This window comes from Coloeus monedula, assembly GCF_965178545.1.
Source record: "Coloeus monedula genome assembly, chromosome: 21".
Lineage (NCBI taxonomy): Eukaryota > Metazoa > Chordata > Aves > Passeriformes > Corvidae > Coloeus > Coloeus monedula.
This window is the reverse complement of record NC_138801.1, coordinates 9,791,298-9,817,777: the sequence shown is the minus strand read 5'-3', so window position 1 is coordinate 9,817,777 and position 26,480 is coordinate 9,791,298. Positions and strand designations below refer to the sequence as shown.

The 26,480-nt window shown below is 48.3% G+C and overlaps 1 protein-coding gene across 2 annotated transcripts in view; it reads left to right on the top strand.

Annotated features, from left to right (window-relative positions):
* Positions 1 to 26,480, top strand: part of PNPLA7 (patatin like domain 7, lysophospholipase) — a 117,494-nt gene that overhangs the window by 47,657 nt on the left and 43,357 nt on the right. For both annotated transcript variants that reach the window (XM_082295373.1, XM_082295372.1), the window contains exons 21-26: positions 10,802 to 10,862; positions 13,366 to 13,515; positions 22,731 to 22,794; positions 23,264 to 23,432; positions 24,509 to 24,691; positions 25,687 to 25,805. In XM_082295373.1, the coding sequence (XP_082151499.1) occupies positions 10,802 to 10,862; positions 13,366 to 13,515; positions 22,731 to 22,794; positions 23,264 to 23,432; positions 24,509 to 24,691; positions 25,687 to 25,805 (746 nt within the window). The remainder of the gene's footprint in view (positions 1 to 10,801; positions 10,863 to 13,365; positions 13,516 to 22,730; positions 22,795 to 23,263; positions 23,433 to 24,508; positions 24,692 to 25,686; positions 25,806 to 26,480) is intronic.

Below are 26,480 nucleotides of genomic sequence, written 5' to 3'. Positions count from 1 at the left end.
TGGAACTGCTGTCAACCATCACTGTCCTTGTGACTGATCCAGGAGAGAGGAAATGACCCAGGGAGGATTCAAACCCACCTTTCTGCTTGTGTAGTGGATGATTTTAAATGTAACTGCTAAACATACAGACTGTAAATTACCAGTATCCTAGACTGGTTTGAGTTGGAAGGGACCTTAAAATTTATCCTGTTCCACCCCCTGCCATGGGCAGGGAGCCTTCCCCTGACCTGGTTGCTCCAAGCTCATCCAGCCTGGCCTAAACATTGAGCAATGCTTTGAACACTGCTCTGCACTAAGGCTGGGTTCTAATTCTGCCTCTTTATCTGGGGCAGGAATTTATTTCAGTGTCTCTTTTCTCTCTCTTCCCTTTCTGCCAGCTGGCAGAGTTGTTTTCCCCTGAACAGTGATCTCTGTGGAGCTGTGAATCTCTGCTTTGCAGTTAAAATTGAGCTCGAATGTTACATTTATAGCACAATTCAAAACATTTATTTGTAATAGAATTCAATTGTCTTCCCGTGTCTGCAGAGTACAGCCCATCAGCCTCAAATTCCTGACCTTTTTCAGTATGGAATTGGTTTTATCTAGACTTGCCTATAGTCTGGCTAATTAGTTGCAATGAAACAAAATGCTAACATAGATATTTTAAGGAAATGTGTTGCAACATAGGTTGTTAGAAAGACACATTCGTGCTGCTGTTTGAGGTCTCCAAATTCTAAGTCGATGTAAAACTGGGATAAAAAATGTGAGAACTTTTTTTTCTATGGGATTATTTTAGAACCCCACTAGAAATAGAAAGAGGAACATTAGATAGACTTTATGTAGGTGATTTATGCAGTTAATGCCTTCAGACTCTCAAGAATTTAAGGTAAAATATTTTAATGATTTCAGAGGCCTTGTGTGTTCTCTTTTTGGCTGCTAGGTCCATCATATAATGGTTTGGGTTGGAAGAAACCTTCAAAGCTCATCCAGTGCCACCCCTGCCATGGCAGGGACACCTCCCACTGTCCCAGGCTGCTCCAAGCCCCAATGTCCAACCTGTCCTTGGACACTGCCAGGGATCCAGGGGCAGCCCCAGCTGCTCTGGGCACCCTGTGCCAGGGCCTGCCCACCCTCCCAGGGAACAATTCCTTCCCAATATCCCATCCAGCCCTGCCCTCTGGCACTGGGAGGCCATTCCCTGGGTCCTGGCACTCCAGACCCTTGGACAGAGTCTTCATCTTTCCTGTACCTTCAGGCCCTGCAAGGCCACACTGAGGTCACCCCAAAGCTTCTCCTCTCCAGGCTGAACAATCCCAGCTCTCCCAGCCTTTCCTCCCAGCAGAGCTGCTCCATCCCTCTGATCCCCCTGGAGCCTCCTCTGGCCTCTCTCCAGCAGCTCCAGGTCCTTCCTGTGCTGGGCCCCGGGGCTGGGGCAGCTCTGCAGGTGGGGTCTCACCTGAGCACAGGGGCACAATCCCCCTGCCCTGCTGCCCACGCTGCTTTGGATGCAGGTGAGAGAGGAAGGACAGAAGTGAGAGAGAATTGAAGTGATGGAGCAAAACTCTAGGGTAGAAAGTTGGGAGACAACTAGAACATCCAAATTAAACTTAAAAGGATCTTACTGGAGAGAAGAGCTGGAAACTGATAAATGGTGTGCAGAGGACAGGGGCTGGTTCACTTTATTAGAAAAAGAATCCAGGCATTAGAGGATCAAAAGCTGCCCATGCCTGGACAGTGTCATGCAGTTGCAAAAAAGCCCTAAACTATGCTAACAGAATGTTTCTGGACTGAAGAAACCTTGACATTTTCCTTGATGATGGAAAAGCTTCAGCACCAGCCTGTGGCAGCACATCTGAAGGCAGAGGCAGACCAAAGGAAGGGAGTCTGGAGGACAAAAGGAGGTGGCTGAGTGCTGCTTAGAAATACTGAGCTATAAAGGCAAAAAGCCTGTGAAAGGTTAAGGGAAGACATGGTGGCTATTTTCAGATGTATAAAGTTGTCTTGTGCTAGAAAGGGCAGAAGCTGCTCACCATACTGGAACAGAGCAACTGGGACTGAACTGAAATGGCAGCAGTTGGGTAGTGAGAAAATGCTCATTCTGCTCCCCAGAAAGACTAAAAGATTGTTACTTGTTTTTATAACCCCTTCCAAAATGATCAGTGGCGTAATGCTTAGTGCTGAGCAGGGGAATGGACCAAATGAATTCTCTCTGTCCGATTTTCTTGGCTGTTAGTCTAGGAGAGTGATTTATACCCAGGGTTTATGATGTTGTTTTCTCCATTCAAGCAGAAGTAATAAAGTAATGAAGGGATAGCAGGTGCAGTAGTTCTGAAATAATTGACTGGGTAGTAAGAGCTGGCTGGTGATTCAGCAGAGTGGTGTGGAGGATTTCCCCCTGCCAAGCAGAAAAACACAGGACAAAAAGCAACTCTGCCTCTGTCAGCTCCATGCTCCTGCACTGCCTGGTGAGGGTAAGTTGGCATGAGTCTCACTTGGTGAATAATGACCAACAGTGGTGCTGGTGCCCTGAGTCTGGTGAAATCCTCTCTTAGTTCAAGAGAGAACTGGATTTTTTTTGGTGTTCCTCTTGGCAACTTCTGTAGAGCCTAAATAGCGTGTGTGTGTGTTAACAGCCAAAAACTGAGCAGTTCCTGAGCTTGGGTTTCCCTCTCTTTGTTACCCTTGAGCTTTACAGAATCATGGAACCACAGAGCATCCTGAGCTGGAGGCACCCACCAGGACCATCCAGTCCCACCCCTGGCCCTGCCCAGACCCCCCAACAGCCCCACCCTGGGCATCCCTGGCAGCGCTGTCCAAACGCTCCTGGAGCTCTGGCAGCCTCGGGGCCGTGCCCATTCCCTGGGGAGCCTGGGCAGTGCCCAGCACCCTCTGGGGGAAGAACCTTTCCCTGCTCTCAGCCTGAGCCTCCCTAACACAGCTCCAGCCGTTCCCTCTGCTCCTGTCACTGTCAGAGAGCAGAAATTGGAGCTGCCCCCTCATGAGGAGGCTCCAGACAGTTCCTATGAAGGGTGAAAAACCCTTTCATTTTAGGAGTTAGTGGGAGGACTCCATCCTGCAGACTTTTCCCCAGCCATGCCGTGTTTGTAGGTGATCCAGGAAGGGTTCCAACTGTGGAATGCACTGTAAGAAAACATTACCTGGTGTGTAAAAAAAATTGTAGGACGTGGGTGGTGCTTGCCAGTGAGAACTGTGTGAAATGAGGGAAATTGTGGTCTGTTAGTCCAGGCAGTAATTCCAGTTCCTTGAGCTGCAGTGTACAATCCAGAGAAGTGGAATGGCTGATTCTTGGGGGAAGATCTATATGATCTGTTTTGTCTCCTGGACAGCTGCTTTGGTCCTGGGAGAGACAGGAGCTGATCTGCTGGGATCTTCCATGTGCCCAACCGTAGCTCAGGTTATTCTGAGGGCTGAAACAGATGGGTGAGCGTGGGGAGCCTGACCTCAGTTATAAATAACGGCCAAAACTTCTGATTTTGTGCCCAGAAATGACAGTTGTTGATTTCTAGATCCTGCTCAGTCTGCAGAAGTCAAGCCTACATTGTCTGGCTTCTCAGGAAAGCACCTCAACCTTGATTCACTCTGGATATGGCATCCTAAACATTCCTGATGGAAAGTGGTCCGTGGTGCCAGACTTTAATGGTTTTGTCCACCCTGATGCCCCCAGCTCTCTAGCACAGCCCTCAGGGCTCTCTGCCAGCCAGAGCATTTGCTCCCTGACAGCCTCTGTGCTCATTTCTGGTGCCGTTCGAAGCTTTCCAGCCTTGCAGGAGTGGAAAGGAATTGATTCTTTCTATTTTCATCCCTGCCTTCAGTTCTGGAAAGTAGGACAGGGAACCAGCTCACGATTCCTGGCACCACAAAGCAGCGTCGAGGCAGCAGCGAGAGCACAAAAATCTGTGAGCAGATCACAGAGATGTTCTAACATCGCTGCAGAGCTGGGATCACATTTCCTAGATTAGCTTTGCCTCTTCTGAGCTGAGTTAGTTTTTAGAATTCTAGCTTGAAATTTAGACCTGCTGGTTGCTGATGGAAATGCTGCTGAGAAACTGCTTGGGAGCTGTGGGGGCTGAACTGTGAGACAACCTTTGGCGTGCTGGAAACGCGTGCTGAGAAATAGAAGGAGATTTTCTGCATCTTTCTTTTGATTCTCTGAGTCTGCCCTTGGGGTTTAAATATATTCAGAACCTGTCATCCATCTCCAACTGAAGTTGTGCTATCTTTATATGAGTATTTGAACAGGGCCTCTCTGAAGTGGCTGGAGCCTTCCCCAGGGTTATCTGCCTTACAAAGTGAGCTCTGTAATGTGCCCTCTTTCCAAAATGCTGCCCACAGGAGCTGGGCAGATTGTGCGTCATGGCTTCAGCTTGATGTGGCACTGGGGAATAGGTCAGGAGAGGCTGTGCTTCTGGATTTTTCTGTCTTTGTTCTCTTGGTCCATTCCAATAAGTGTTCCTCGACTGTAGGAGGAGTGGACATGAAATGGAGAGAAGGAATTCAGTGGGAATGCCGTGGTCACTGAGCAAGGCTGGCAGGAGCGGGGGTTTGATCAGCACCGGTGCCAGAATGACATTTTTCTTCAAGACAAGATTGATCCCAAGCGTTAGAAGCTCAAACAGCCCCAGGATAAAGCTTCAGTTCCTCCGTGTGCCTCAGCAGCATTTGAAAAGGTGCCAGGAATTGTTTGAGGGAGCACTGAGGATTTGCTTTGTCACAGCACTGATCAAACGTCAGAAGTTTCAATCGGAGCCCCCTTGCTAAGCTCCCTGATTCCAGGACAAGCCGGTGCTTATCTGATCTGGGGCTGTGTGAAGCTTCAATAACACCCTGGTTTTATTCAAGCTGAGGATCTAATTTACCTCTCCTCCTCCCTTGTCCCTTAGAAGAAGCCCTTAAGAAAGCTGGTAGAGGATAATCTCAGCTCCTAGAAAGAGCTCCCAGAAGCTGTTCTGTGGATTTGTGTGGCTGTTTGCGCTATTTTACTCCAGTTGTTTTTGTTTTGTAGAACAGAAAACCCTTGGCAGGCCTGTTTTTCATGGCAGCTCATTCACAAGGTCTCTGTGTGGCACAAAACCCTTTTACAGGTCCTTTAACTAAATCACATCTGGATGTGAAGCTCTGCAATTCCCTGCTGTGGAGGCACCGGTAGATTGTTATCGAACATATTTAATTTCTCTCTGGTGACCAGTGACCTGTGTCAGGGGAGGTTTAGGTTGGCATCAGGGAAAGGTTCTTTCCCCAGAGGGAGCTGGGGCACTGCCCAGGCTCCCCAGGGAATGGGCATGGCCCATCCAACCTGGCCTTGGGCACTGCCAGGGATCCAGGGGCAGCCACAGCTGCTCTGTGCCAGGGCCTGCCCACCCTCCCAGGGAGCAATTCCTTCCCAGTATCCCATCCAGCCCTGCCCTCTGGCAGTGGGAAGCCATTCCCTGTGTCCTGTCCCTCCAGGCCCTGTCTCCAGGTTTCTTGTAGGCTCCCTTCAGGTATAATTTTCTCTAAATCAAAAGTTACCTAAAATGGAGCAAGCTTTGTTTGGATTAGTTGTTGTCTATCAGATAATTCAATTTGCAAGGCAATCCATAGCATTCACAGAATGAAATAAATGTCCACAGGAAAATACTTTCCAACTGAATTCTCATGAAAATCACTTCCAAAAGAGCTTTTTGTAAATCAGCTCTTGAGTTTCACAGTTGAATAGGAACAAAAGCTTTAACCAGAAGCCAGCCTTGGAAGATTAGCAGGGGTAGGTAATAGTTTGAAATATTTAAAGGGATTATAGGAAATACAGCACTGCAGAGTGACTGTAACCTCTTAGTGTGGGAATTACAGTGGCTATGGAGCAAGTGGTGCTCTGATAACACCTCAGCCCCAGGATGGATGGAGCACTCAGCCCTGTGCTGGCACCGTCAACAGCAGAGCTGAAATCCTGCCTGGCCACATCCTGCTTTTGAAACAGGAATTAATCATCCTAAAGTAAGGAAATACAGTCCCTTGGGATGTGGTGTTCAGGTCTTGCCCTGCCACGATTGCAGAGGCTGCAGGTCTGTGGACTAATTGAACATTAGTTAAGCAGAGGGAAAATTAATGGTTTCCCAGAATCTTCTCTGCAGCCGATGCAGGAACAGACTGTCCCATTAGACAGGAGAGATCTGGGGGTTTGGGGTGCTGAGGGAGCCTCAGCAGGTCTCACTGGGATGGAGTTGATCCTGAAACAACCATGAAGACGAGATGTTTGCAGGTAGAGGAGGTAGTGAGTGGTGAGCTGGGTCAGAGAGGTGGAACTGTGCTGAGGGAAGTGCTCTCCAACACCATGTGAGAAGCAGAAATTCTTTGTCCTGTTTTACGCTGCACAAAAGTGTTCTGGAGAGTTCATCTGAAAAGGGGAGTGGATGGCAGGAGGAGGAGGAATAATGGTTATTTCCCTTGTAAAATGTCTCACCTGAACATCCTGCCCTGGGCCAGGGCTATGAGCTGACATTTGCAGTGATGTCTGTGGGAGCTGCAGGGCTTTCGGGCTTTTGGAGAACAGCACTGATGCACCTGGAGCCCCAAGCAGCTTTTGAAATGGAGATTTACTCCATTTTTTAGACCTGCTAGATCAGATTTCATCCATGTGGCCTGAAAACTCTTGCGTAAGCTCAGGAGAGTGGGGTTTTGTGTGCTTTGGGGATATTTTCGATGGTGAACTCGGTCACCTCCCCAGCCCAGGCAGACCCCATGGCTCCAGGCTCGCTCCATGAGCCCCTGTAGTGCCTCTTTGGGTGTTCTGTGACCTTCCTGAGTCACCTCCCAGCCTGGGCAGGCAGCAGTGGGTGGGAAGCTGTGTTTCCTGGCACAGTTTGGGGAGCTCTGAGCAGGCCTGTCCTGACAGCCAAGTGTCCGATCCACGGCTCCGCTGCTCGTTACTGTGATTAACTGAGCTGGGTGCACTCACTGCCACTGCTGTTCCTAACCATAAGGAAGGATTAATTCAACTGCCTCACCAACCAAAGCAAGCTCAGCTGCATCCCCAGCATGAGGGGTCCCAAAGTTGCGTTTGCTTTACAGGCAATTAACGATCCTCGCCTAAATTAGGAACCTCCTGGTGTTGTTTGATCTGTCTGGGCTCCGACTCGCTGCCTTCTTGTAGATTTTTCTTCAAGCCTTAAATTGAAACTGCCTGATCCTGTGCCAGCAGGAGGGGTGTTTGCAGGGCTGGGTGCTAGAAGAGACTGTAAAATCCAGGATGTGCCGTAGGGATGAGCACAGCAGACACTTCCGACTGGGAGGGCTGTCTAGCCCTGGGTGATGGTGACACCCTGGGAATGAGAGAATTTTGCTTGTGCAGATGTCTGGGAAGTGTTCTGGGCTATTCTGGTACTGTGATTGGGAAAGACTGGTGTTCCCTTGGGAAGGGGTGCAGAAGGCTCTGGGAAAAGCAGTGCCCAGGCTGTGCCTGGCTCAGGAGTGCGGGGCAGTGCTGGGGGCTGCACCCCCAGAGGATGGACACTCGCTGTGTTGTCCAGGTCCTGCCCTACCCCTCTGCCTAAACCCTCACTGCCAATTCCCAGAGCTTTCTGTGAATTGTTAAGGTTGGAAAAGTCCCCCAAGATCGTAAAGTCCAACCATTCCCCCAGTACCACCATGATCACCACTAACCCGTGTCCCCAAGTGCCACATCCACACATTTTGTGAACACTTCCAGGGATGGTGACTCCACCACTGCCCTGGACGACCTGTGCCAGTGCTTGACCTCCCTTTCAGTGAAGAAGGTTTTCCTAATATCCAGCTGGACTTCCCCTGGCACAGCTCAAGGCTGTTTCCTCATGTCCTGTCACTTCTCACCTGGGATAAGAGACTGAGCCCCACCTTGAATTTCTTACAAAATGAACAGGAGGGTTAAGGGACTGCTCAGTCACAGGCCAGAGTCTGCACCGAGGTACCCACCCTATACCTGCCCTTCTGCCTCCATCTCCTCCGGACACACTTGGGATAACTGTTTCCCTTCAATCTCTGTCATTTTGCTCCTAGCCCAAGGGCTTATTCCTGCTTGTTCCTCCTCCTCCTCCCTGTCCAAGCCATCCCTGTCTTCTCCCAGATCCCTTGGCTTCCTTGTTGTCTCTTGGGCTGCCCTGAGCTGTGCTGCTCCTTCCAGTGCCCTCCTGCTGTGTGGGAGTGAGAATAAAGGGGCTTGGAAAGCTGAAGGATGAATTTTTCCTCTCGTTTTTCAGTTCTCCCCAGCTGCCCTGACTTTGGGGAGAGCTGCTCCCGCTGCCCTGCACAGCGAGGGCTGTGGGTCGATCAGGTCAGGTCTGTTCTCGATGGAGAGATGGGATTTGTATTGATTTCTCCCTCAAAAGGATGGACAAGTCCCTTTTAAAGGAAAACATTGCCTTTTTGTGGAAGGATATCTAGCGTATGTAATATAAAACTGTGGAAATTTCAGTTCTGAGCTCGGATCCCAAATTGATGTTCCTTGGATGTTGCCATGACTGCGACAGAGTGACTCATCCCGTTCTGGGGAGCAGCTTTGCTTGTTGTACAAAGTCACCAGGGAAATAATTTTCCCTATCTATACATACCAAGGCTGTAAGGTTTGCTCCAGCAAACAGGACAAATAATATTTCCTGGTAATAGGAGCAGCCAACTGGAAAATGAGACCAATAGGTTCTATTCTTAGTTCCATCATTAACCTTGGACATATTTTGTAACTTAGCTGGAGCTCTCCTTAGCTGCCTGTAAAGCAGAAAAAGTTATAAATACAGGAGATGGTTTTAGTAAGTAATTAAAATTCTGATGCTTAAGTGCTTCAGAAGTGTAAAATGTTCACAGCCCCTCCCGAAACTGCTGAAGGAAAGTCCTGCTCTGCTGCTGTGGGTTTAGGTGAAGGCTGTGAGCTGGGTATTGAGCAAATATGCTCTGGGGGCAGATTAGCTCCTTTAGCAAGGGCAGTCAGTCTCTGTTTTTGTTAAGAATTCCCTGTTCCCCTGAATTCTCCCCGTAGTTGGGGCAGTTTTCCGTAGCTGCACACGGTGCCTTTGGGGAAGCCCAGAGCCACAGAGCCTGGTGGTGTTGAAGTGGAAACAAGTTGTGTGGTTGGGTGATGGTCAGATTCTGGCGTATTTTGGACAAAGGGAAGCATTTTAGATCCTGTCTGAGATTCCAGGATAAGGCTGGGAGCTTTCCTGCTGTCATTGCCACATCGGTGGCAGCAGGCATGGACGCTGTGTGCCTGCTCTTGGGGCAAGTAAGAGGCACTTCCAAGGGATTTATCGTGGTCACTGAGGAGATGTTGATGTGACATCTTCAGGATCTTGCAGTCATGGCTATGGGGCAGAACTGGCACAGGCTCAGAGAGGTGGGGGATGCCTCTGGATGCCTGGAAGTGTCCCAGGCCAGGTTGGACAGGGCTCTGAGCAACCTGGGCTAGTGGAAGGTGTCCCTACTCACTGCAGGGGTTGGACTGGATAGGCTTTAAAGGTCTCTTCCACTCCAAACCATGCTATGAAATCCCTGAAATAACCTTGGTTAGCTTTTATCTGTGCTCCACTACAAGTCACCATGTGCTGGAAGCCTCCTGTTTGCTCTTCCCCCTTTTCCCCTAGAGAACTTAAAATATTTTAGTGCTTCATACACAGCGTTCCATAGTGCAGGGCAATCTGCAGCATCAGATTTCATTGTTAAAGCAAGATGTATAAATGATTCAGGTGGGCATCCTGACCTGTCTTGGTGCCCACATGGCCCTTTATTTGGAAGATGCATCCTGAAGTGCCTGTTCCTGTAGGAGCAGTGTTTGTCCAGGTAACCTGGCTGCTGCTTGTTTTGCCTGTTAACTTTGGAGAACTTTGGTTGGTTTTGGTTGTTTTGGGGGTTTTTTAATGTCCTATTTTGATTTTGAATTATTTGTCTGGGGGAGAATATTTAATGATTGCTCTGTTAATCCTTAAGGCATTTAAATGACTCTTCTCCTTATTTGGTAAAACATCTGTGTAGAGCTTTCTGAATAAACGCTGCGTTTTCCATGTCTGTCGCTTTTTGATATTGCAGTGATTTGTCTTCTGCTGCCCCACTTGTCAGGAGTTATTGATTGTTCATGATGGAGAGAGGCTTGTCAGTTTGGAGATACGTTTGGCTATTGGAATATTAGTTTATATTGATGTGAGTCCTGCTGGAAAAACAGCTGGGAGAACATCTGTGCCTTCAAACATGAATTACCAGGCAAACATGATTGGAGGGGGACAGCAATTTCTTAGGTAGTTTGCTGTGATTCTGCAGGTGTTGAGGGGGTGTATTTATCCCTTTTTTTCTTTTTCCCCAAATGTTTTAAATTGCCTACTGTAAACCATTCACCAGGACTGGGGAAGAGTCTGTTTGAACACAGACTTGAACCTTTTTGAGCCTTTAGCACCTACAAAAGGTGTAACTGTGCAGCACCCACTGAGCAGTGAGAGTGACTTAGAGGTGCAGGTGCACTGCAGAGAGAAATGAGGAGAGCTGAGAATGCAGTTTGACATGTTTCTCCAAATAATCAGGTTTTTTTCTTTTTTGTCTTTTTCTTTCCCCAAAGCAAGTTAAATCCTGCCTGTTCTGGGGTTGTTTTGTTTTCTTGTTTTTCCAAATTAAAGTAAAACAAGGTAGGAGAAATCAAGACAAATGATCAGTCACTGTATATTACAGCTAGCAAAGAAGCTACATCTGCAAACCCTTGACTCTGTGTGGCTCAACTTGAGGGAACATCTTTAAAAAGTTTGGAAGCCTCCATGTGGATGCTCTCCTTCTAGTACATTCTGCCTGAATGTTTCTTTTTTTTTCCTTTCTCTCCCAGGTTGTGACCAGACTTATTCACTTGCTGGGCGAGAAGATTCTTGGCAGTCTGCAGCAGGGAGGTAAGACTCATTCCTGGACTATTCCCATTGACGCTGGGGCTTCCTTGGAGCCAGACTTGCATCCTTAAATTTGGAAGTAGGCAGTGCATACTTGGAAAGGAAATTCATTGCTAAATTTCGGTCTAGAGAGGAGAAGGCTCCAGGGAGAGCTCAGAGCCCCTTCCAGGGCCTAAAGGGGCTCCAGGAGAGCTGGAGAGGGACTGGGGACAAGGGATGGAGGGACAGGACACAGGGAATGGCTTCCCACTGCCAGAGGGCAGGGCTGGATGGGAGATTGGGAAGGAATTGTTCCCTGGGAGGGTGGGCAGGCCCTGGCACAGGGTGCCCAGAGCAGCTGGGGCTGCCCCTGGATCCCTGGCAGTGCCCAAGGCCAGGCTGGACATTGGGGCTTGGAGCAGCCTGGGCCAGTGGGAGGTGTCCCTGCCCATGGCAGGGCTGGGACTGAATGAGCTTTGAGGTCTCTACCCCTCGCAGACCAGAGAGTCTGTGGTCTGTAACAGCTGTAGGTACACATGGATGGTGATTTTTATTCTGTGTACACATGTTGTTTTTGGCAGAGCATGGTTAACGGGGTGGGGGGATGGAGTGATTTGCAATTGAGATAGAGAAGTGTTGCTGCCTGTGTGCAGTGAAATTTCCCTGGAATTTCTTGCAAGAGCAAAGTAAAGGGAGCATTGGAAACAGCAGCTGTAATGGGCTGGGGTCAGAGCACTGTGCTCAGCAGCAGCATAAAGACTGACTTAAAATGCCTGTATTTGCAGTATTTTAATGGATTGTTTGGGAGGAAAAGGCCTGCCATGGGTTGGTTCTGAAGCTTTGTGTTTGTGGCAGCACCAACACAAAGTCTCTTTGCAGACTGAAGGGAGTAGGAGGGAATTATCCCAATTTTCTTGAGCAGCATTTAAAAGCAAGCAGATGCCTGTTAACTGCTGAAGATGTTGTGGGGCTCTTTGGTGCTGAGGAATGTTTGGGTTTGGGTTGGTTGAGGGGTTTTAATTATTTCAGTTGCTGGTTTTGCCACATTCCAAGGAGACTGAAAATGAAGGTCACCAATTTTCCCATTTGAGAGCAGTCTGGGGAAGGGAACCTGCTGTTTCTTCACCTGCTCAGCTTTCTGGGTGCAATCACTTGAGCACAAATACCTGGTGATAATTGTACTTTAACTTCTGTGCCTGCTGAAGTGCCTCTGTGGCTCAGGGGAACAGGGCAAAATGGAGGAAACAGAGAAGGTGGGAGGAAAATTAGTGAGAGTAACAGGAGTTCCATGAGAGAATCACCACTGAAGTTCTGAGGAGGGAAGGGCCTGTGGAGATGAAGGGGTTGAGCTCTGCTGTGTATCCTGTTTGAACCTACAGATATCTTCTTGAAGATCACCAAAAGGAGGGGGAAAACTATTTAATGTTCTGTGCAGTGCTGTTTTAGAAGATTTGAAATGAATAACTCAATTGCTGAATATATTTTTAAAAAGAAGTTATCTGATATTTCTTTGTGCCCTCCAGTGGTCTGTCACTCTGGCACTGAGCCTTTGAATGGGTTTGCACAGGGGATATCAAATATTTCTATATGCCCAGCTCAAGAATTCATCTTGATGGTACATCTTAGGCCTTTGCTGGGTGAAATGAGATAAGCAGGATGTGAAATCCTGACTTAAATCCAAAATTTTTTGTGTACTTGGAGCTGAGTCAACAGGCATTAGCAGCAGAGTGAGATTTTCTGAGAAGGCTCAGCTAAAGAGAAAAAAGAATAAGAACAGTTTGTAGAACATTGGCTTTTACCTGCTCTCAGCTGTCTGGGAAGATCTTGATCTTCCTCACATGCATTGCAGATTTCTCTCAAAATGGCTTTTCCTCTGCCCGGACTCTCTGTCCTTACTCACCAAATTATATAAGAGAGAGTTCCCTGGTACTTTGCTGCTACTTCAGAGGTTCTGTATTTTATTTTAATACTCCTAAGTCCATATCTGTAAAGCTCTGCATCTTGGAGAGAAGGGCAAACAGGTGGAGATGGACATTTTCTGTAGGAGCTTTGCTGAAAACAGGTATTTCCTTCCTTGCTTAGGAACACTGAAAGGAAAGGATTGATAATTTTTGGAATATTTTAATACTGACAACAGGTTTGGGGATTTTGTTAGTTAAGCTAATTCCTCTTGTGGGCTAAATCAGTTCCAAAGTTGCGGTAAAGGGATTTTAAGTGCCTTTTAACTTTGTCTTCCTCAGTCAGGTAAATCCACGTTTCATTGAACATATTCCTGGCATGTTTTTAACATTGCCTGACTTCAACCCACATATGCTGTACCAGCAACCAAAAATGATGGCAACTGATCTTTATCCTGTTAAAATGAAATATGTGGGGACTCTGCTCTCCCGTGCTGTGCAGGTCTGTGTTACATTTCTCCGACATGGAGCAGTTCGGTGACACAGTGACACTTTCCCTCCTGCCTGAAGGTGCCAATCCACTGTTTGCAGCCTGGCTGACTGATGGCAGGTGTTTTCTCTGTGGGCAGGTCATCCTCTTGGACTGCACAGCTCCAGCAGCAAGTGGGATGCAGGGAATCCTGCCAGCAACCTGTCCACGGTGGCGATCATGCCGGTGTCCGAGGAGGTGCCGCTGACAGCCTTCACCCTGGAGCTCAAGCACGCCCTCAGTGCTGTGGGTGAGTGTTCCCATGTTGGCATCACAGCAAACAAGCTCTGCTCGTCATTTTAGAGTGTCATGGCCGGGTACTGTCGCCTGTCAGAGGGGGGTTCACGCTGTGTTAGGGGGTAGCAATACCTGGGGGTGGTCGCAGGGCTGGGGAGGAGGTTTGGGAGAGAATCCTGTGGCCTTCCAGTGCCTTATAAGAAAAGGAGGGGGAGGGACTCTTTATACGGCCAGGTCCCCACAAGACAGTTGGGGAATGGTTTTAAACTGGGGGCAGGATTAGATCAGAGATTAGGGAGAAATTCTTGTGAGGGTGGGGAGCCCCTGGCACAGGGTGCCCAGAGAAGCTGTGGTTGCCCCTGGATCCCTGGCGGTGTCCAAGGCCAGGTTGGAACTACCTGGGATAGTGGAAGGTGTCCCTGCCCATGGACAGATAATCTTTAAAGTAATTTCCAACCCAAACCATTCTGTGATTCTACAGCAGTGGTCAGGATGAGCCTTTTTCATTCTTCCTGCTTCTCTATTCCCATCCTTAATGTGCATTTCATTATAGTTGAAAACTTTGTTGTCTTAATGACCTGGAAATACTCACCAGCCTCCTCTCTGGCCCTTGTTTTGCCATCCTCAGTTCCCCTAAGTCACTCCAGGAGACACATCCCATACCAGGGCACTGTTCCCACGGCACCTGAGAGTCTGATTCTCTCCAGCTCATGGGTGAGAGTCTTTCAGACCTCCTCAGCTGAAAAGCTTCATCCAGCAAAGGGTTTCTTAGGCAGTTTTCTTGTGTTGTGGTTGCACATGAGTGGTAAGCGTAAGACTCGGTGGAAGATGCTTGTGGAGGGGATCCAGATTGGCACTGGAAATCCAAAGTTTAGTCTGAAATCATTGTCCCATTTGTTGCCAGCTTGTTTGTCTGTCTCATGCCCACAAAACCATGTGTTCAGCTCACAACTGAGTCATTAATTGCTTTATCCATGGGTGAAGTTGCTTGTGCAAGTTCCAGTTCCTCACAAACCCATGTATTTAATTCAGAATTCATTTTTTGTTCATTACTGGTGTTTGACATTTCCTGAACATCCTCTTCTCATCCTCAAATGCTGTTACAGATCTCTTGAGTGAATCTCCTTTGAGGAATTATTAGTCTGCTCTCTCATGGCTTATAATTTTTTTAAGTACAGGTTACCTGCTGCTTGAGGTGTAGCCACTTACATTTCTTGGTAATTTCCTTTTTGACTTTTGGTGTCTGGAGCTGATGCTCCTGTTTGTGCTTAAAAATCTTCTGGGTGAACAGGCACAGGAAAAAGCTGATGGTGCTTGAGCTCTTGAACCTTCTGAAGCCTGAATTTCTGTGCAACTTATGGTGGAAACTCGTTGCAGTGAGAACTAATTTGTGGGTGTTTGAAGATTCCTCTTATTTTGGAGATGGCAGAGAAATGTTACATCCATAATGGAGCTGTGTTGCTAATGGGGACTCCTTAGGGATCACTGCCAGCTTGTTTTGATGTGTGACAACACTAAGAGCCTGTAAATAAAACAAACAGAAACTTAAGTAGGTAGATGGACTGTTCAGGATAAAAATACCCATTTGGGCTGAAAGCAGCAGGCACGTGCCAAGGGGGGAGTTTGGTGGGGTCACTCGGCCTTTCCTCCTTCACCCTTCTCCTTTTCTTTCCCTGGGCTGACGCCTGTGCAGTGCTTGGCAGCTCGAGATGGTTCTGTACACCCTTGGCACCTGAAGTTGTTGCCAAAAGGGAGCAGACGGCTGCAGTGGGAAGAGGAAAGTGTTGTGGGAAAACACAGGGAGCCATCTGGTCCCAACCACCGCTGGCACAGGAGCTCTCTGGCCCTGCAGCCGCTGCTCCACGCCCAGCCCGAGCTCCCTCAGCCCCCCAGAGCTCCCAGGCAGTGCAAAACCTCTGCAGAGCTGTGCTGGGGGTGTTGGCAGCCTGCAGTTTTTCTTTCTTTATTTAGCAGAAGCAGCATTCTCTTTTTTCCTCCTTTTTATTTTTTTTAACTTGTAGCTTTTGTATTTTCTCCTTCACCCTCTCCCTGAGGGTCGTTTGTTTGGGTGTTCCCTCTCAGTGCCTCACAAAGTGCTGGGAGCCACGTGCAGGTGGTGCTTTGCTTTCAGGGAAGGGGCTGAGGTTTTGGAATGATTTTTTTTCTTCTGACTTCCTGCAACAAAAAAAAAATGAACTGAGCAGTGGAGTGAAATTTTGATTTGTTTTCAGGTGGTTTTGCTATTCACCTTCACATTTGACATGAGGGGAGCTGTTGCCCAAAGAAGCTGCCCCATCCCTGGCAGTGTCCAAGGCCAGGCTGGACATTGGGGCTTGGAGCAGCCTGGGACAGTGGGAGGTGTCCCTGCCTGTGGCAAGGAGTGGAATGAGATGAGCTTTAAGGTCCTTTGCAGACCAAACCATTCCATGATTCCACGTGGAAAGGTTTGCACTGGGGCCTTGCTGCCACCTGAGCCCTTCCCTGAGCTCTCAGATGGCTCATCAGCACTTGGGGCTTGGGGGTGAACTGGGGTCAGACCTGCCCCGGCTTTGTGGGAATGAGAGCTGTTAACGTGCTTGAGAAGGCTTAATTGAAAACATTCTCTGAAAGGAACTCTCCCTTTGGAAAATAAGGGGTTTGGCTGTGTAGATTTGCTGCACTTCACATTTTTTTGGTGTTTGTTTTTTGTTTTTTTTTTTTTCCCTTGAGCCAACCTTTTTTCTAGTTGTAAGTTAAATGGTAGCATCTGATTACAGTACTTGACTTAACATTTAATCCATATTTAACATTTCATCCGTATAATTTCATCGCTCTGAGCTTCAGATATGTTCCAGAGCAGTGGAGAGCAGCCTTGATATGTGGGGAGGTAAAAGCAGCTGGTTTTAGCTTTCTTTTGCAACTTAATATATTTATTATAGAAAATTCCTTCCCCTTCCTGTTAATATGAACTTAGCTGGATATTGCAGTGATGCCTTGAATTTCCCTGCTGCAGGTTGGAGATGAGGATAGAAGGAATTAGGAGGATGCCGACAGGAACACTGAGACCATTGCAGGAATCACCAGCTGCTGCTGGTCTGGGAAAGGAGCCTGGCCTCAGGAGGCAGGCTGACCCCAATCCTGGTGGGAATTCAGGCTGGGTTGTAACACAATGTAACACTTAAAAGGTGGTTTTCCTTTTCCATGAGAAGGCTGTGGGCAGTGCTTAGAGTTGGAGCTGGTTGCAGGTGAATCTATTTAACAGGATTTTGGCGCTGGTTTTGGTAATTCTTAGCTAATTCTGTATTATTAAAGGGGTATAAAAATAATGGCAACTAGAAAATCTCAGTCTGAGAGTGAGTATGTAGTCTCCACAAAAACTGGGTAAGTATTCAGAATCTTCCTTTCCCCAGGGAAAAAAAACCAAAACACTTTTGCCTGTAATGAGACAGGACTTCATGGTTTCATTGCTTAATTCCTTTTTATGGTTGAATTAAATTTTTTTCCAAATTTCTTTTTTTTTTTTTTTTGATGTTCTGATTTGTAATGGGAACAGCTCAGGTGAGCAGCCTGCTCTCCATCAGGGATGCATTCTGCACACAGGGAGCACCAACGTGTGGGACCACCCACAGCTTTCCCCAACCCATTCGTGCCGGTTTCTTTGACATTTGGTGTTTCTGTGGTTTATGATAATTCACATATTGTTTCCAGACAGTGGGATTGTGTCCCAATTAAATGCTAAGGGATGCTTGTGCTTCCACAGAGCTTCCAATCACAAAATGGCCTGGGTTGGAAGGGACCCTAAAGATCACCCAGAGCCACCCCTGCCAGGGCAGGGACACCTTCCACTGTCCCAGGCTGCTCCAAGCCCCAATGTCCAGCCTGGCCTTGGGCACTGCCAGGGATCCAGGGGCAGCCCCAGCTGCTCTGGGCACCCTGTGCCAGGGCCTGCCCACCCTCACAGGGAGGGATTTCTTTCTAAATTAAACCTCCTCTCTTTGAGTTTGAAGCCATTCCCTGTGTCCTGGCACTCCGAACTTGTAACCAGTCTCTCTCCATCTTTCCTGTACCTTCAGGTCCTGCAAGGCCACACTGAGGTCACCCCAAAGCTTCTCCTCTCCAGGCTGAACAATCCCAGTTCTCCCAGCCTTTCCTCCCAGCAGAGCTGCTCCATCCCTCTGATCCCCCTGGAGCCTCCTCTGGCCTCTCTCCAGCAGCTCCAGGTCCTCCCTGGGCTGGGCCCCGGGGCTGGGGCAGCTCTGCTGCTGTCACAAGCTGTGTGATGAAGGATTTATTTGGGACCTGGCAGCAGCAGCTTTCCATGGACCTGCCCTCACCTTGAGGCAGATACAGAATGAAAAATGCCCTGAGCCCTGTGGGCAGAGCAGGAAGGGCCTGCAGGGCACAGTGACCCAGAGGCTGCAGCCCTGCTGTCCCCTGGCTGTGCTGCAGGCTCCAGTGGGACAGCCCTGCCTCTGAGTCTGGGGCTTTGGCTCTCTGAGGAAGGATTCTGTGGAATATCCAACTTCAGAAAGCAGGAACAGAAATTTCCAGCTCCGAACTGGAGTGCCAGGAAGGGGGGACAGGTTTTCTGCCATGCAATTCATCATGCTCATGAATTCTGGTCAGTGCTCATGATGTCTATTTTTATTATTAATTCTTTTCCTCTTAATCCTGGTAGAGCTGAGAGCATCTTTTGATAAGAAGTTCTTCTGCAGTATTCAGATTTTTCAAAAGTATTTGCCTGACTATTTTTTTGTTCCTTTACTGAGACCAGCTAAAAGATACCACATGGCTCTGCAAATTCTGGTTCTATGTGGGAGCCCTCTGATCTCATAGAATTTCAAACTGAAGTAGAGAGGGATTCAGATCCAACATATGTGTCTCTCTCATTCCTTTCTGCCCTTTAAATTTTCCTTCTTTTCAGTTCTAAAAATGTATAATGTAGAGAGCTCGCTGAAAAATCTTTGCTAATAATTTATTGGGGTTTTTAATTACAGCTCTGCCTGTCTTTACACACAAATTAGATTTAAATGTGAAATGTTCACTGTGGTGCCTGAACCCTGGCACAGTTTGGTATCTTTTTGCTGGGCAAGATCTTCTGACTTGCAAACGCATTTATCAGTTATGTGACTTTGCCACATAATTTTGTAGACTTTTATTAGGCCAAAAGTAAAATTTCTTTTGATGGGGTCCATGCAAGTACATTTGCTCTGCTAAAATTTTTCTGTGGTGCATTTTGTACTGGCCTTGTCTTTTGATGTGGGTGTGTTTTTCAGGTGAGGTGGATTTGAAACCATTTCTGAGCCTCAGAAATTACTCTCTGCCCTCTGGGCTGCTCATTTCTCCAGGCAGCTTTTGGACCATGTTTTATTAGACTTAGAACTAGGACACCTGTACTCCTGCCCCTGCATATCTTAGAAAGTGATGTTTTGTTAGGAAACAAATGACCTAAGTGAGTACCTTGCTCATCCCTGGAAAGAAAGGGAGGGTTTTTGTCTCGTGTGATGCCTTTTCCCCTCACTGAGGCAGGAGGTTGGAAGCTTTGCTGCAGCCCTTCTCTTCAGTGCCCTTGTTTGTTAGCAGAGAAAATGAAGCAGATCTCTGGTATTTGCCAGTTTTTCCTTCCCTTCCCTTCTTTTTCATGGATTCTTAGTTCTGTACTGAAAAACAGATGGCTCTGGAGTACAGCTTTAGATGCTCTGTGAGGTTTTCCCAGAAACCACGATCCCTGTGCCTGAGGTGATGCCACTGCCTGCAGTTCTCTCACCTGAAGCACAGAAAACCTGGGATTCAGGATCCCTGTTCGTTCTTGGCTGACAGAAAAATCCCCAGGCTATTGAAAGTCACCACCTCAGGCTTGAGAAATCCAAAAGGTTGTGAAAGCTGCGGATTGCTGGAGGCTCAGGGAATGGCTCTCAGTTTTCCTTGCTCTGATACTCCTCCCCAGCAATCTGCTGCTGGCTGCTGCCAGAGACACCACAGGGCTTGGAGAAATATTCCACGTTACCTCCCATCACCTCTCCTCTGCTCTTCACTTTGAGCTGTTCACCCCATGTCTGATCCTGCTGCCAGAGCACCCAGGGGTGCAGGGATGTGTCCCTGATGCCAACTCCAGCTGGAACTGCCCATGAGGCTGATGCCAGGTGTGGAGAGAGGCTGGTTGGAGTTGTGTGACTGTGATAATGCACTCGAAGGACGCACTGACACATTGACCTGGTCACTCCTGCCTGCAGGTGTGGCTGTTTGAGGGCTGTGGAGTTGAATCATCACGGAATCATGGAATGGTTTAGGTTGGAAGGGACCTTAAAGCCCATCCCATCCTACCCCCTGCCATAGGCAGGGGCACCTTCCACTACCCCAGCTTGCTCCAAGCCCTGTCCAACCTGGCCTTGAACTTCCAGGATGGGAATGAAGTTTTTTCATTGCTTGCTTGCTCTCAGCAGTTTAGTGGAAATAACACTTTTGTTGGTTCTGTTTGCTGAGCTCACATATGTTGGTGTTCTTGGTTGCATTAATGGTGGGGTTTTAATGACTGATTAATTGGGAGCCTGCTAGAAATTGGGAGTGCAGAGCAGATGGTTGGTATTTCTGAGACAAAACAAGTTGGTTCTGTTGGAAGCATCACCGTGTTCCGTGCTGGGGATGAGTGAAGGTCTGGGAATCTTTGTCCCGTGTCCCTGGCATGTGGAGGGATGGGATGCTGGGCAGGCTCCTCCCGAGCTGGCACAGCCAGGGTCTGTCTGGGCACCCTTGTTTGTGTCCTGTTCTGTGTACTGCTGCTTTCCCAAATCAGAATTGAGGTCTGGAGAGGATTTCTAAGTCTCTCCAAGGCTCTTCTGATGCTTGCTGGACACGTGTTGCCCACAGTCAAGGTGTGTCTGCCTGAAGGAGCACAAAGATCCACCCCAGCCCTACAAACTCTGCCTCTCCCCTGGGGTGAAAGCTGTTCTGGCTGCAGGTCACTGGCTTTGATGGTGTCCCCTGGGTTTAGTGGTGTCCACCTAGGGCTGGACCCCATTGCATCACCAGGGGCTGATGCTCCTGGGTCAGTGCCCAGGTAGGGGGTGACAGGCAGAGGTGCCCACGCTGCTCCCTTGGTGTTGTCTCTGTTGTTTGACATTTTTATTGCATCCTCAGCTCATTTGGCATTTCAGGCAGTTTGTCTTTGCTTGCTGAACTTCCAGCACTGCCAGAAAGCTTTGTAAGCCACATATCCTGGAAGGATATTTAATCCACATATCTTTTCTATTTAGCTGAGAACTCTGACACGTTAATGAACACTGATGATCACTCTGCTGCTGAATGCTTGCAGAACTGCCCTGCCCTCTGCCCCTGCTGTTCTGTCCTGTGCAATGCCATCAGGATTCCCTCTGGGAGACCTCCCTTATCCCATTATGCCATTCAAAGCTGTACCAGACCAACATTCACATCAGGTGAACAGTGAATCAGATAAAAGAATCTGCCAGTGTTAAAAATAAGGTGATAACCACCTGTCCCAAGACTGGGGCTGTTGCCTGCAGTTGGGTGGTTCAAGGAGCAGCAGAGGGAGGAGGGAAGGGCAGGCAAAGCCCAGGTCTGTTCTGGGAATGATGCTCATTCCCTCTGCTTGGGACTTGTTGCTTTCATAGGAACCAATTTCCAGAACTCTTGTTGGAGGATGAGGAAGTCAAATTCTGTTCTTGAGATGTCCTCTTCTCTGTGCTTTCTCACCAGCTTTATCTTTTGGTCTCTGCTTATGGGATATTTTTGTCCATTTCTGTTTGCTCTTCCTTGATAATCAGCGTAGCAAAGAGCAAGTGTTATTTGGGTGTTGGAAAGTACAAGATGAAAAATGACACTTGGGAACTTTTTCAAGTCTGAGAGTAAAGTCAGCTAAAGGAGAGTGAAACCTTTGCAGCAGGACTTGAGCACTGAGGGGGAGGTGAGTTGGCCCTGAAGGTCAGGACAGCCCGTTCCAGATCTGTACCTGTGGGCTTTGCTTTTTGAGCACATAGGTGGGAATTTGTGACCTTCTCCCATGTTGGTTGTTCACGGTTCCTTGATTTTTACTGAACTCGTTACAACCTTGCCTTGAGACTCCTCACATAATGAAGTGTTTTGTTATTTAGTACATAAATTTCAGTTCTGTTGTTAATGAAACATTGAGGGATTGCACAATGAAGACATGAATACAAAGCAACTGCTCTGTCATGTTCTGTAAACGTGAATTTCTCTCTCAGTAAGAGACAGGTAATACTTTCTCTAGGTGTGCAGTTATTCCCTTAAGTTTTCTTTTCTTTGCATTTTTTTTGTATTTAACTGCAGTCACTCTGCAACATCCACCACATATGGCACAAATTGCTGCAGCAGTAGAATTGCTAATAAGAAAATTAAACTAAAGTGCCTGCAAGAAGCTTTATGTGCACCAAAATTCAGCTCAGATCTGAGGTTGTTGCCAGATGTGTCTGTGTCTGTCTGTGCCCTACAGATTTGGGAACGTCTTTGGGGTTGGTAGTGCTGTGGGTTCCTGCTGGCATGTTGAATAAGTGGTAATGCTGCAGAGAGCTTGAGGATTCACCTGGAGGGTTGGTTCAGTGCAGGATGAACAAGTTCTGGATTTTGGGAGGTCAGTGGAGAGGCTTTTTTCTTTGAAACCAGGATCCTGAGCTTTGTGTGGCTGTAAAGGTCTGTGATATTTTGAAGGCTGATTTTATGAAAATGCAGCTGCAATAGGAGCTGTCACCAGAGCCAGGCTGGACAGGGCTTGGAGCAGCCTGGGATAGTGGAAGGTGTCCCTGCCCATGGAATGGAATGAGCTTTAAGGTCCCTTCCAACTGAAACCATTCCATGATTCTGTGACCCTGCATGACACCAAGGAATGGGATAACAGAGCTTGCAGGTTGTGACTGCTGGGAACAGGGAGAATTGGAAGATGTATTCCTAGAAAAGTGTGAAAATTTTTGTGAAGACTTTTTGCCAGCTCTGGTCAATGCAGTGATCCATCACTGCCTTCAAAGCCAATTCATGGAATTAAATTCTTGGAATCATAGAATGGTTTGGGTTGGAAGGGACTTCAAAACTCATCTCACCCCACCCCTGCCATGGGCAGGGACACCTTCCACTATCCCAGGTTGCTCCAAGCCCCATCCAACCTGGCCTTGGACACTGCCAGGGATCCAGGGGCAGCCACAGCTTCTCTGGGCAATTTTCTCCAGGAGCTCAGGAGCTCAAGTTCAGGTGTTCACAGATGAAATTCCTTGTTCCCCCCAGGTCCTGCCCTGCTGCTCACCAGTGACAACATCAAACAGCGCCTGGGCTCTGCTGCTCTCGACAGGTACCTGCCCTCGTCACTGCTCAGGGAAATGCAGAGAGACACTGGACTGCTCTTAGAAATACAGAGTTTGGGAATAAAATCCTGTCTTCTGACATACATTGAGCCTTCTGCTCCAGGTGTTGGAGACAATAATGTTTCAAGAGTATTTGGTGCAGATGTGGGTGGGTTTTTTCCACCATTACTTTCTCACTTGTGAAATTGGAAAAGCTGAATTGCTCCAAGTGTGCTCATTCCTAGGGATGCTGGGGGAGCATTACTGAAGTGAGGCATCACTGCATCCTCTTGCCTTGGTGTATCTGTCTAATGGTGTAAATCCTGGAGAAACAGAGCCAGCAGGAGCTTGGAGCTGGGAGCAGATCCTGGCTGAGCAGGAAATGCAGGACTCTCGCTGTGTCAGATTCCCCTCTATTCTCTTGGGAGCTGTGATGTAAAACCAGTTGAATTCCCTGTTTTCCTTGTCTGTCCCCAGCATCCACGAGTACAGACTGACCAGCTGGCTGGGCCAGCAGGAGGACATCCACAGGATTGTGCTGTACCAGGCTGACAGCACCCTGACCCCCTGGACCCAGCGCTGCATCCGCCAGGCCGACTGCATCCTCATCGTGGGGCTGGGGGACCAGGAGCCCACTGTGGGAGAGGTGTGGGAACTGCTCCTTCCCCTCTTGGCACTGGGAGCAGTCCAGGTCAAAGCAGGTTGCTTCACACTCATGCATTTTTCCCGGGTTTAACACCCAGTGAGGCATAAATAATGAAATATTTCTGAGAAATGCCTGTTAGGAATAGCAAAAGAATTGCATGAGAATCCTCTGAAATGGCAAATTTTATGTGGGAGTACTTCCAGCAAAGTTCTTCTCCTCTAAAGAGTCATTTTTGGCCCATGGTAAATCAAAAATTGCTTTGAAGCTTTGTGTGTCTGCTCAGAATTTCTTTGGGTCTCCACATAAAGGGAGAAATTCTTTTCTGCCTGGATGAAATTCATGGTGTGTGCTTAGGAAAAAGTAGATCTAAATTGCAGTGTATGAATTATTTATTATATTTTATTACAGATTTTAAGCTGTAATTTTTTCCCCCCTTACTATCTATTTTTACAGTTTTATATTTTATTACCAAAGTCTTCTGACCAGATAAAAATTCTGCAATAAATTTAAAAAAGAGATCACAGGTGGGGTTTTTTAGAATGCTGAAGTGCTGAGTCTGACCTGCAAAGAGCCTGGGCTGGTCCCACGTGCAGCTTTCGTGTGTGTCCTGTTGTGTGGGCTCTTCCTGCCTGCACGTGGGAGGCAGGAAGCACAGGCAGAACAAGCTGCCAGCAGTTGCCTAAAACAACAACAAAAAATTCAGAATCAGAAATGCAAGGAGGAAAAAAAAAAATGGACTGATGGGAAGGGAAAGAAGAAAACACTGAATATTTGTGGGCTCGAGTCTGACTCGGGCAGCATCTCACGTTGCAGGAGCAGTGCCTGCCTGTGCTGTGCATTTAATGGCCTGGTTTAAGTCAAAACCATTCAGGTTTGAATCCTTGGCTGATTTTAGACTTCTGTGTGCTGTGTAAGCCCACAGTTAAGTGTTGTTGCCTAAATAAATCATGTTTGGGGGTTCTGCGTGTGCAGAGTTGGATTCAGGTGGGAATAGGGGTGTGGGGTGTGTGTGGATGAATTTCACTGAGGCTGGAGCAGCCAGCACTGATTGCCCTTTCCTTTGGTAACTGCTGTAGCTGGAGAGGATGCTGGAGAACACCGCAGTGAGAGCCCAGAAGCAGCTGGTCCTGCTCCACAAGGAGGATGGGCCTCTCCCTTCCCGGACCGTGGAGTGGCTCAACATGCGGAGCTGGTGTTCTGCTCACCTCCACATCCACTGCCCACGCAGAGTCTTCTCCAAGAGGAGTCTGCCCAAGCTGGTAAGAGATTCCTGATTTGGTGGCTGGTCCCTTGCTGTCCCTCACTTTTGTCTGTAATCTGTGTATCAAGGGGGATCTGGGATAATGACACTCCGTGATATTCTGGTATGCCATGGGTTCTCTTTAAATCTGCCTGGCCTCAATTGGATTCAGGAAGCAGGGATAAGGGAGGCAGGTTTTCTCTATGGATGCACACTTGGCTTTTTGATCTCCTGAAAAGGGTAATTTCAGCATCCTGAAATGAGTAACACAGTCTCAGAGTCCCAGTCAAAGGTGTGTACAGGCCATAGAGTCCTTTTTGTTGGAAGGATCCCTGTGCTTCCCAAAGCCATGCTAAGTATAAGGCAGAGGCAGCCTGGGATTGTTCTGGATCCCAGGAACATTGTCAAGGAAGAGAAAGAGCTCCAGAGGAAATGCTGTACTGCCCCCAGCAGCTCTAAAAGACTGAGAGAGGCCACTGGTCACTAGAACTGTTTGGGTGGTTCACAACCCTCTGTTCCTTTGGAGAAGCACTGTAACAGAGTCACCAACAGCTTCAGGCTGGAAGGGACCACTGGAGCTCCTCCAGTCCCTCCTCCCTGCTCAGCAGAGTCCCCTGGAGCAGTCACTAGGATTGTGTCCAGATGGGTTTGGGATATCTCCACTGAGGGAGAGTCCACACCCTCTGTGATCTCTGTTCAGGGCTTGATCACTGCACAGGAAAGAAATTCTTCCTCCTGTCCAGTGGAACTCCTGGGCATCAGTTCCTGCCCGTTCCTCTTGTCCCATTGCTGGGCCCCATGGAGCAGAGCCTGGTCCATCCCTGCAGACAGGGACAGACATGGATAAGATCCCTCTCAGTCATTCCTTCTCCAGGCTGAGCAGCCCCAGCTCCCCCAGCGTTCCCTCACAAGAGAGAAGCTCCAGTCTCCTCATCTTTGCAGCATCTTTTAGCAGGCTGCTGTTGGCTGACTCTGCCCTGCTGTGCAGTGACCATGCCTGGCTCTCCTCTGCAGGTGGAGATGTATGAACGTGTGTTCCAGAAGGCCCCGGACCGTCACTCCGACTTCTCGCGCCTGGCCCGGGTCCTGACGGGCAACGCCATCGCGCTGGTGCTGGGCGGCGGCGGGGCCAGGTAGGGCATTGTCCCGGCCATCCTGGGCTGGATGGGGCTCTGAGCAACCTGGCCTGTGCAAGGTGTCCCTGCCCATGGCAGGGCGTGGAACAGGGTGGGCTTTAAGGTCCCTCCCAACCCCAACCACTCTGGGATTCTGTGCTGGTGCATCTACCAGATCCGAGAGCCCCGCTGTCCCTGGGCTGCGACAGATCCCTCAGGGTGACAGACATCCTGGGACACCAGCACTGCTCTGCAAGCAGCGTTTGGGGGAGGAGACACTGAGGAATTACACAAACTTAGCCTTCTGGGGGGATTTGTGCAGGATTTCTGCAGAAGGAACATGAGCGTTTGTGACCTCTTGAGGCCCCTCATAATGGTTTAATACCAGGAGGTGACCAGGGCACGAAAGATGACGTTTCTTTCTGTTGGCCTACACTATGGACTCTTTTTCCCTTATGGATTCTTATATTAGAAAATGGCTCACAGTATTTCAAAGCTCTTCAAACTTTGAGCAGTAAGGGGAATTATGTCCTCTAATGGAGAATGTTCTCATCCTTATAATCCTCCAAACCCCCAGGTACCCATACACTCTGACAGCCTTACCTTACAGAAAGAGTGTGTTTTTGCAGACGCAAGGACAAGGTGTGTGCTGAGCACTCTGTTAGAATTCCATCTGAAACCCCCAGTGAGCTT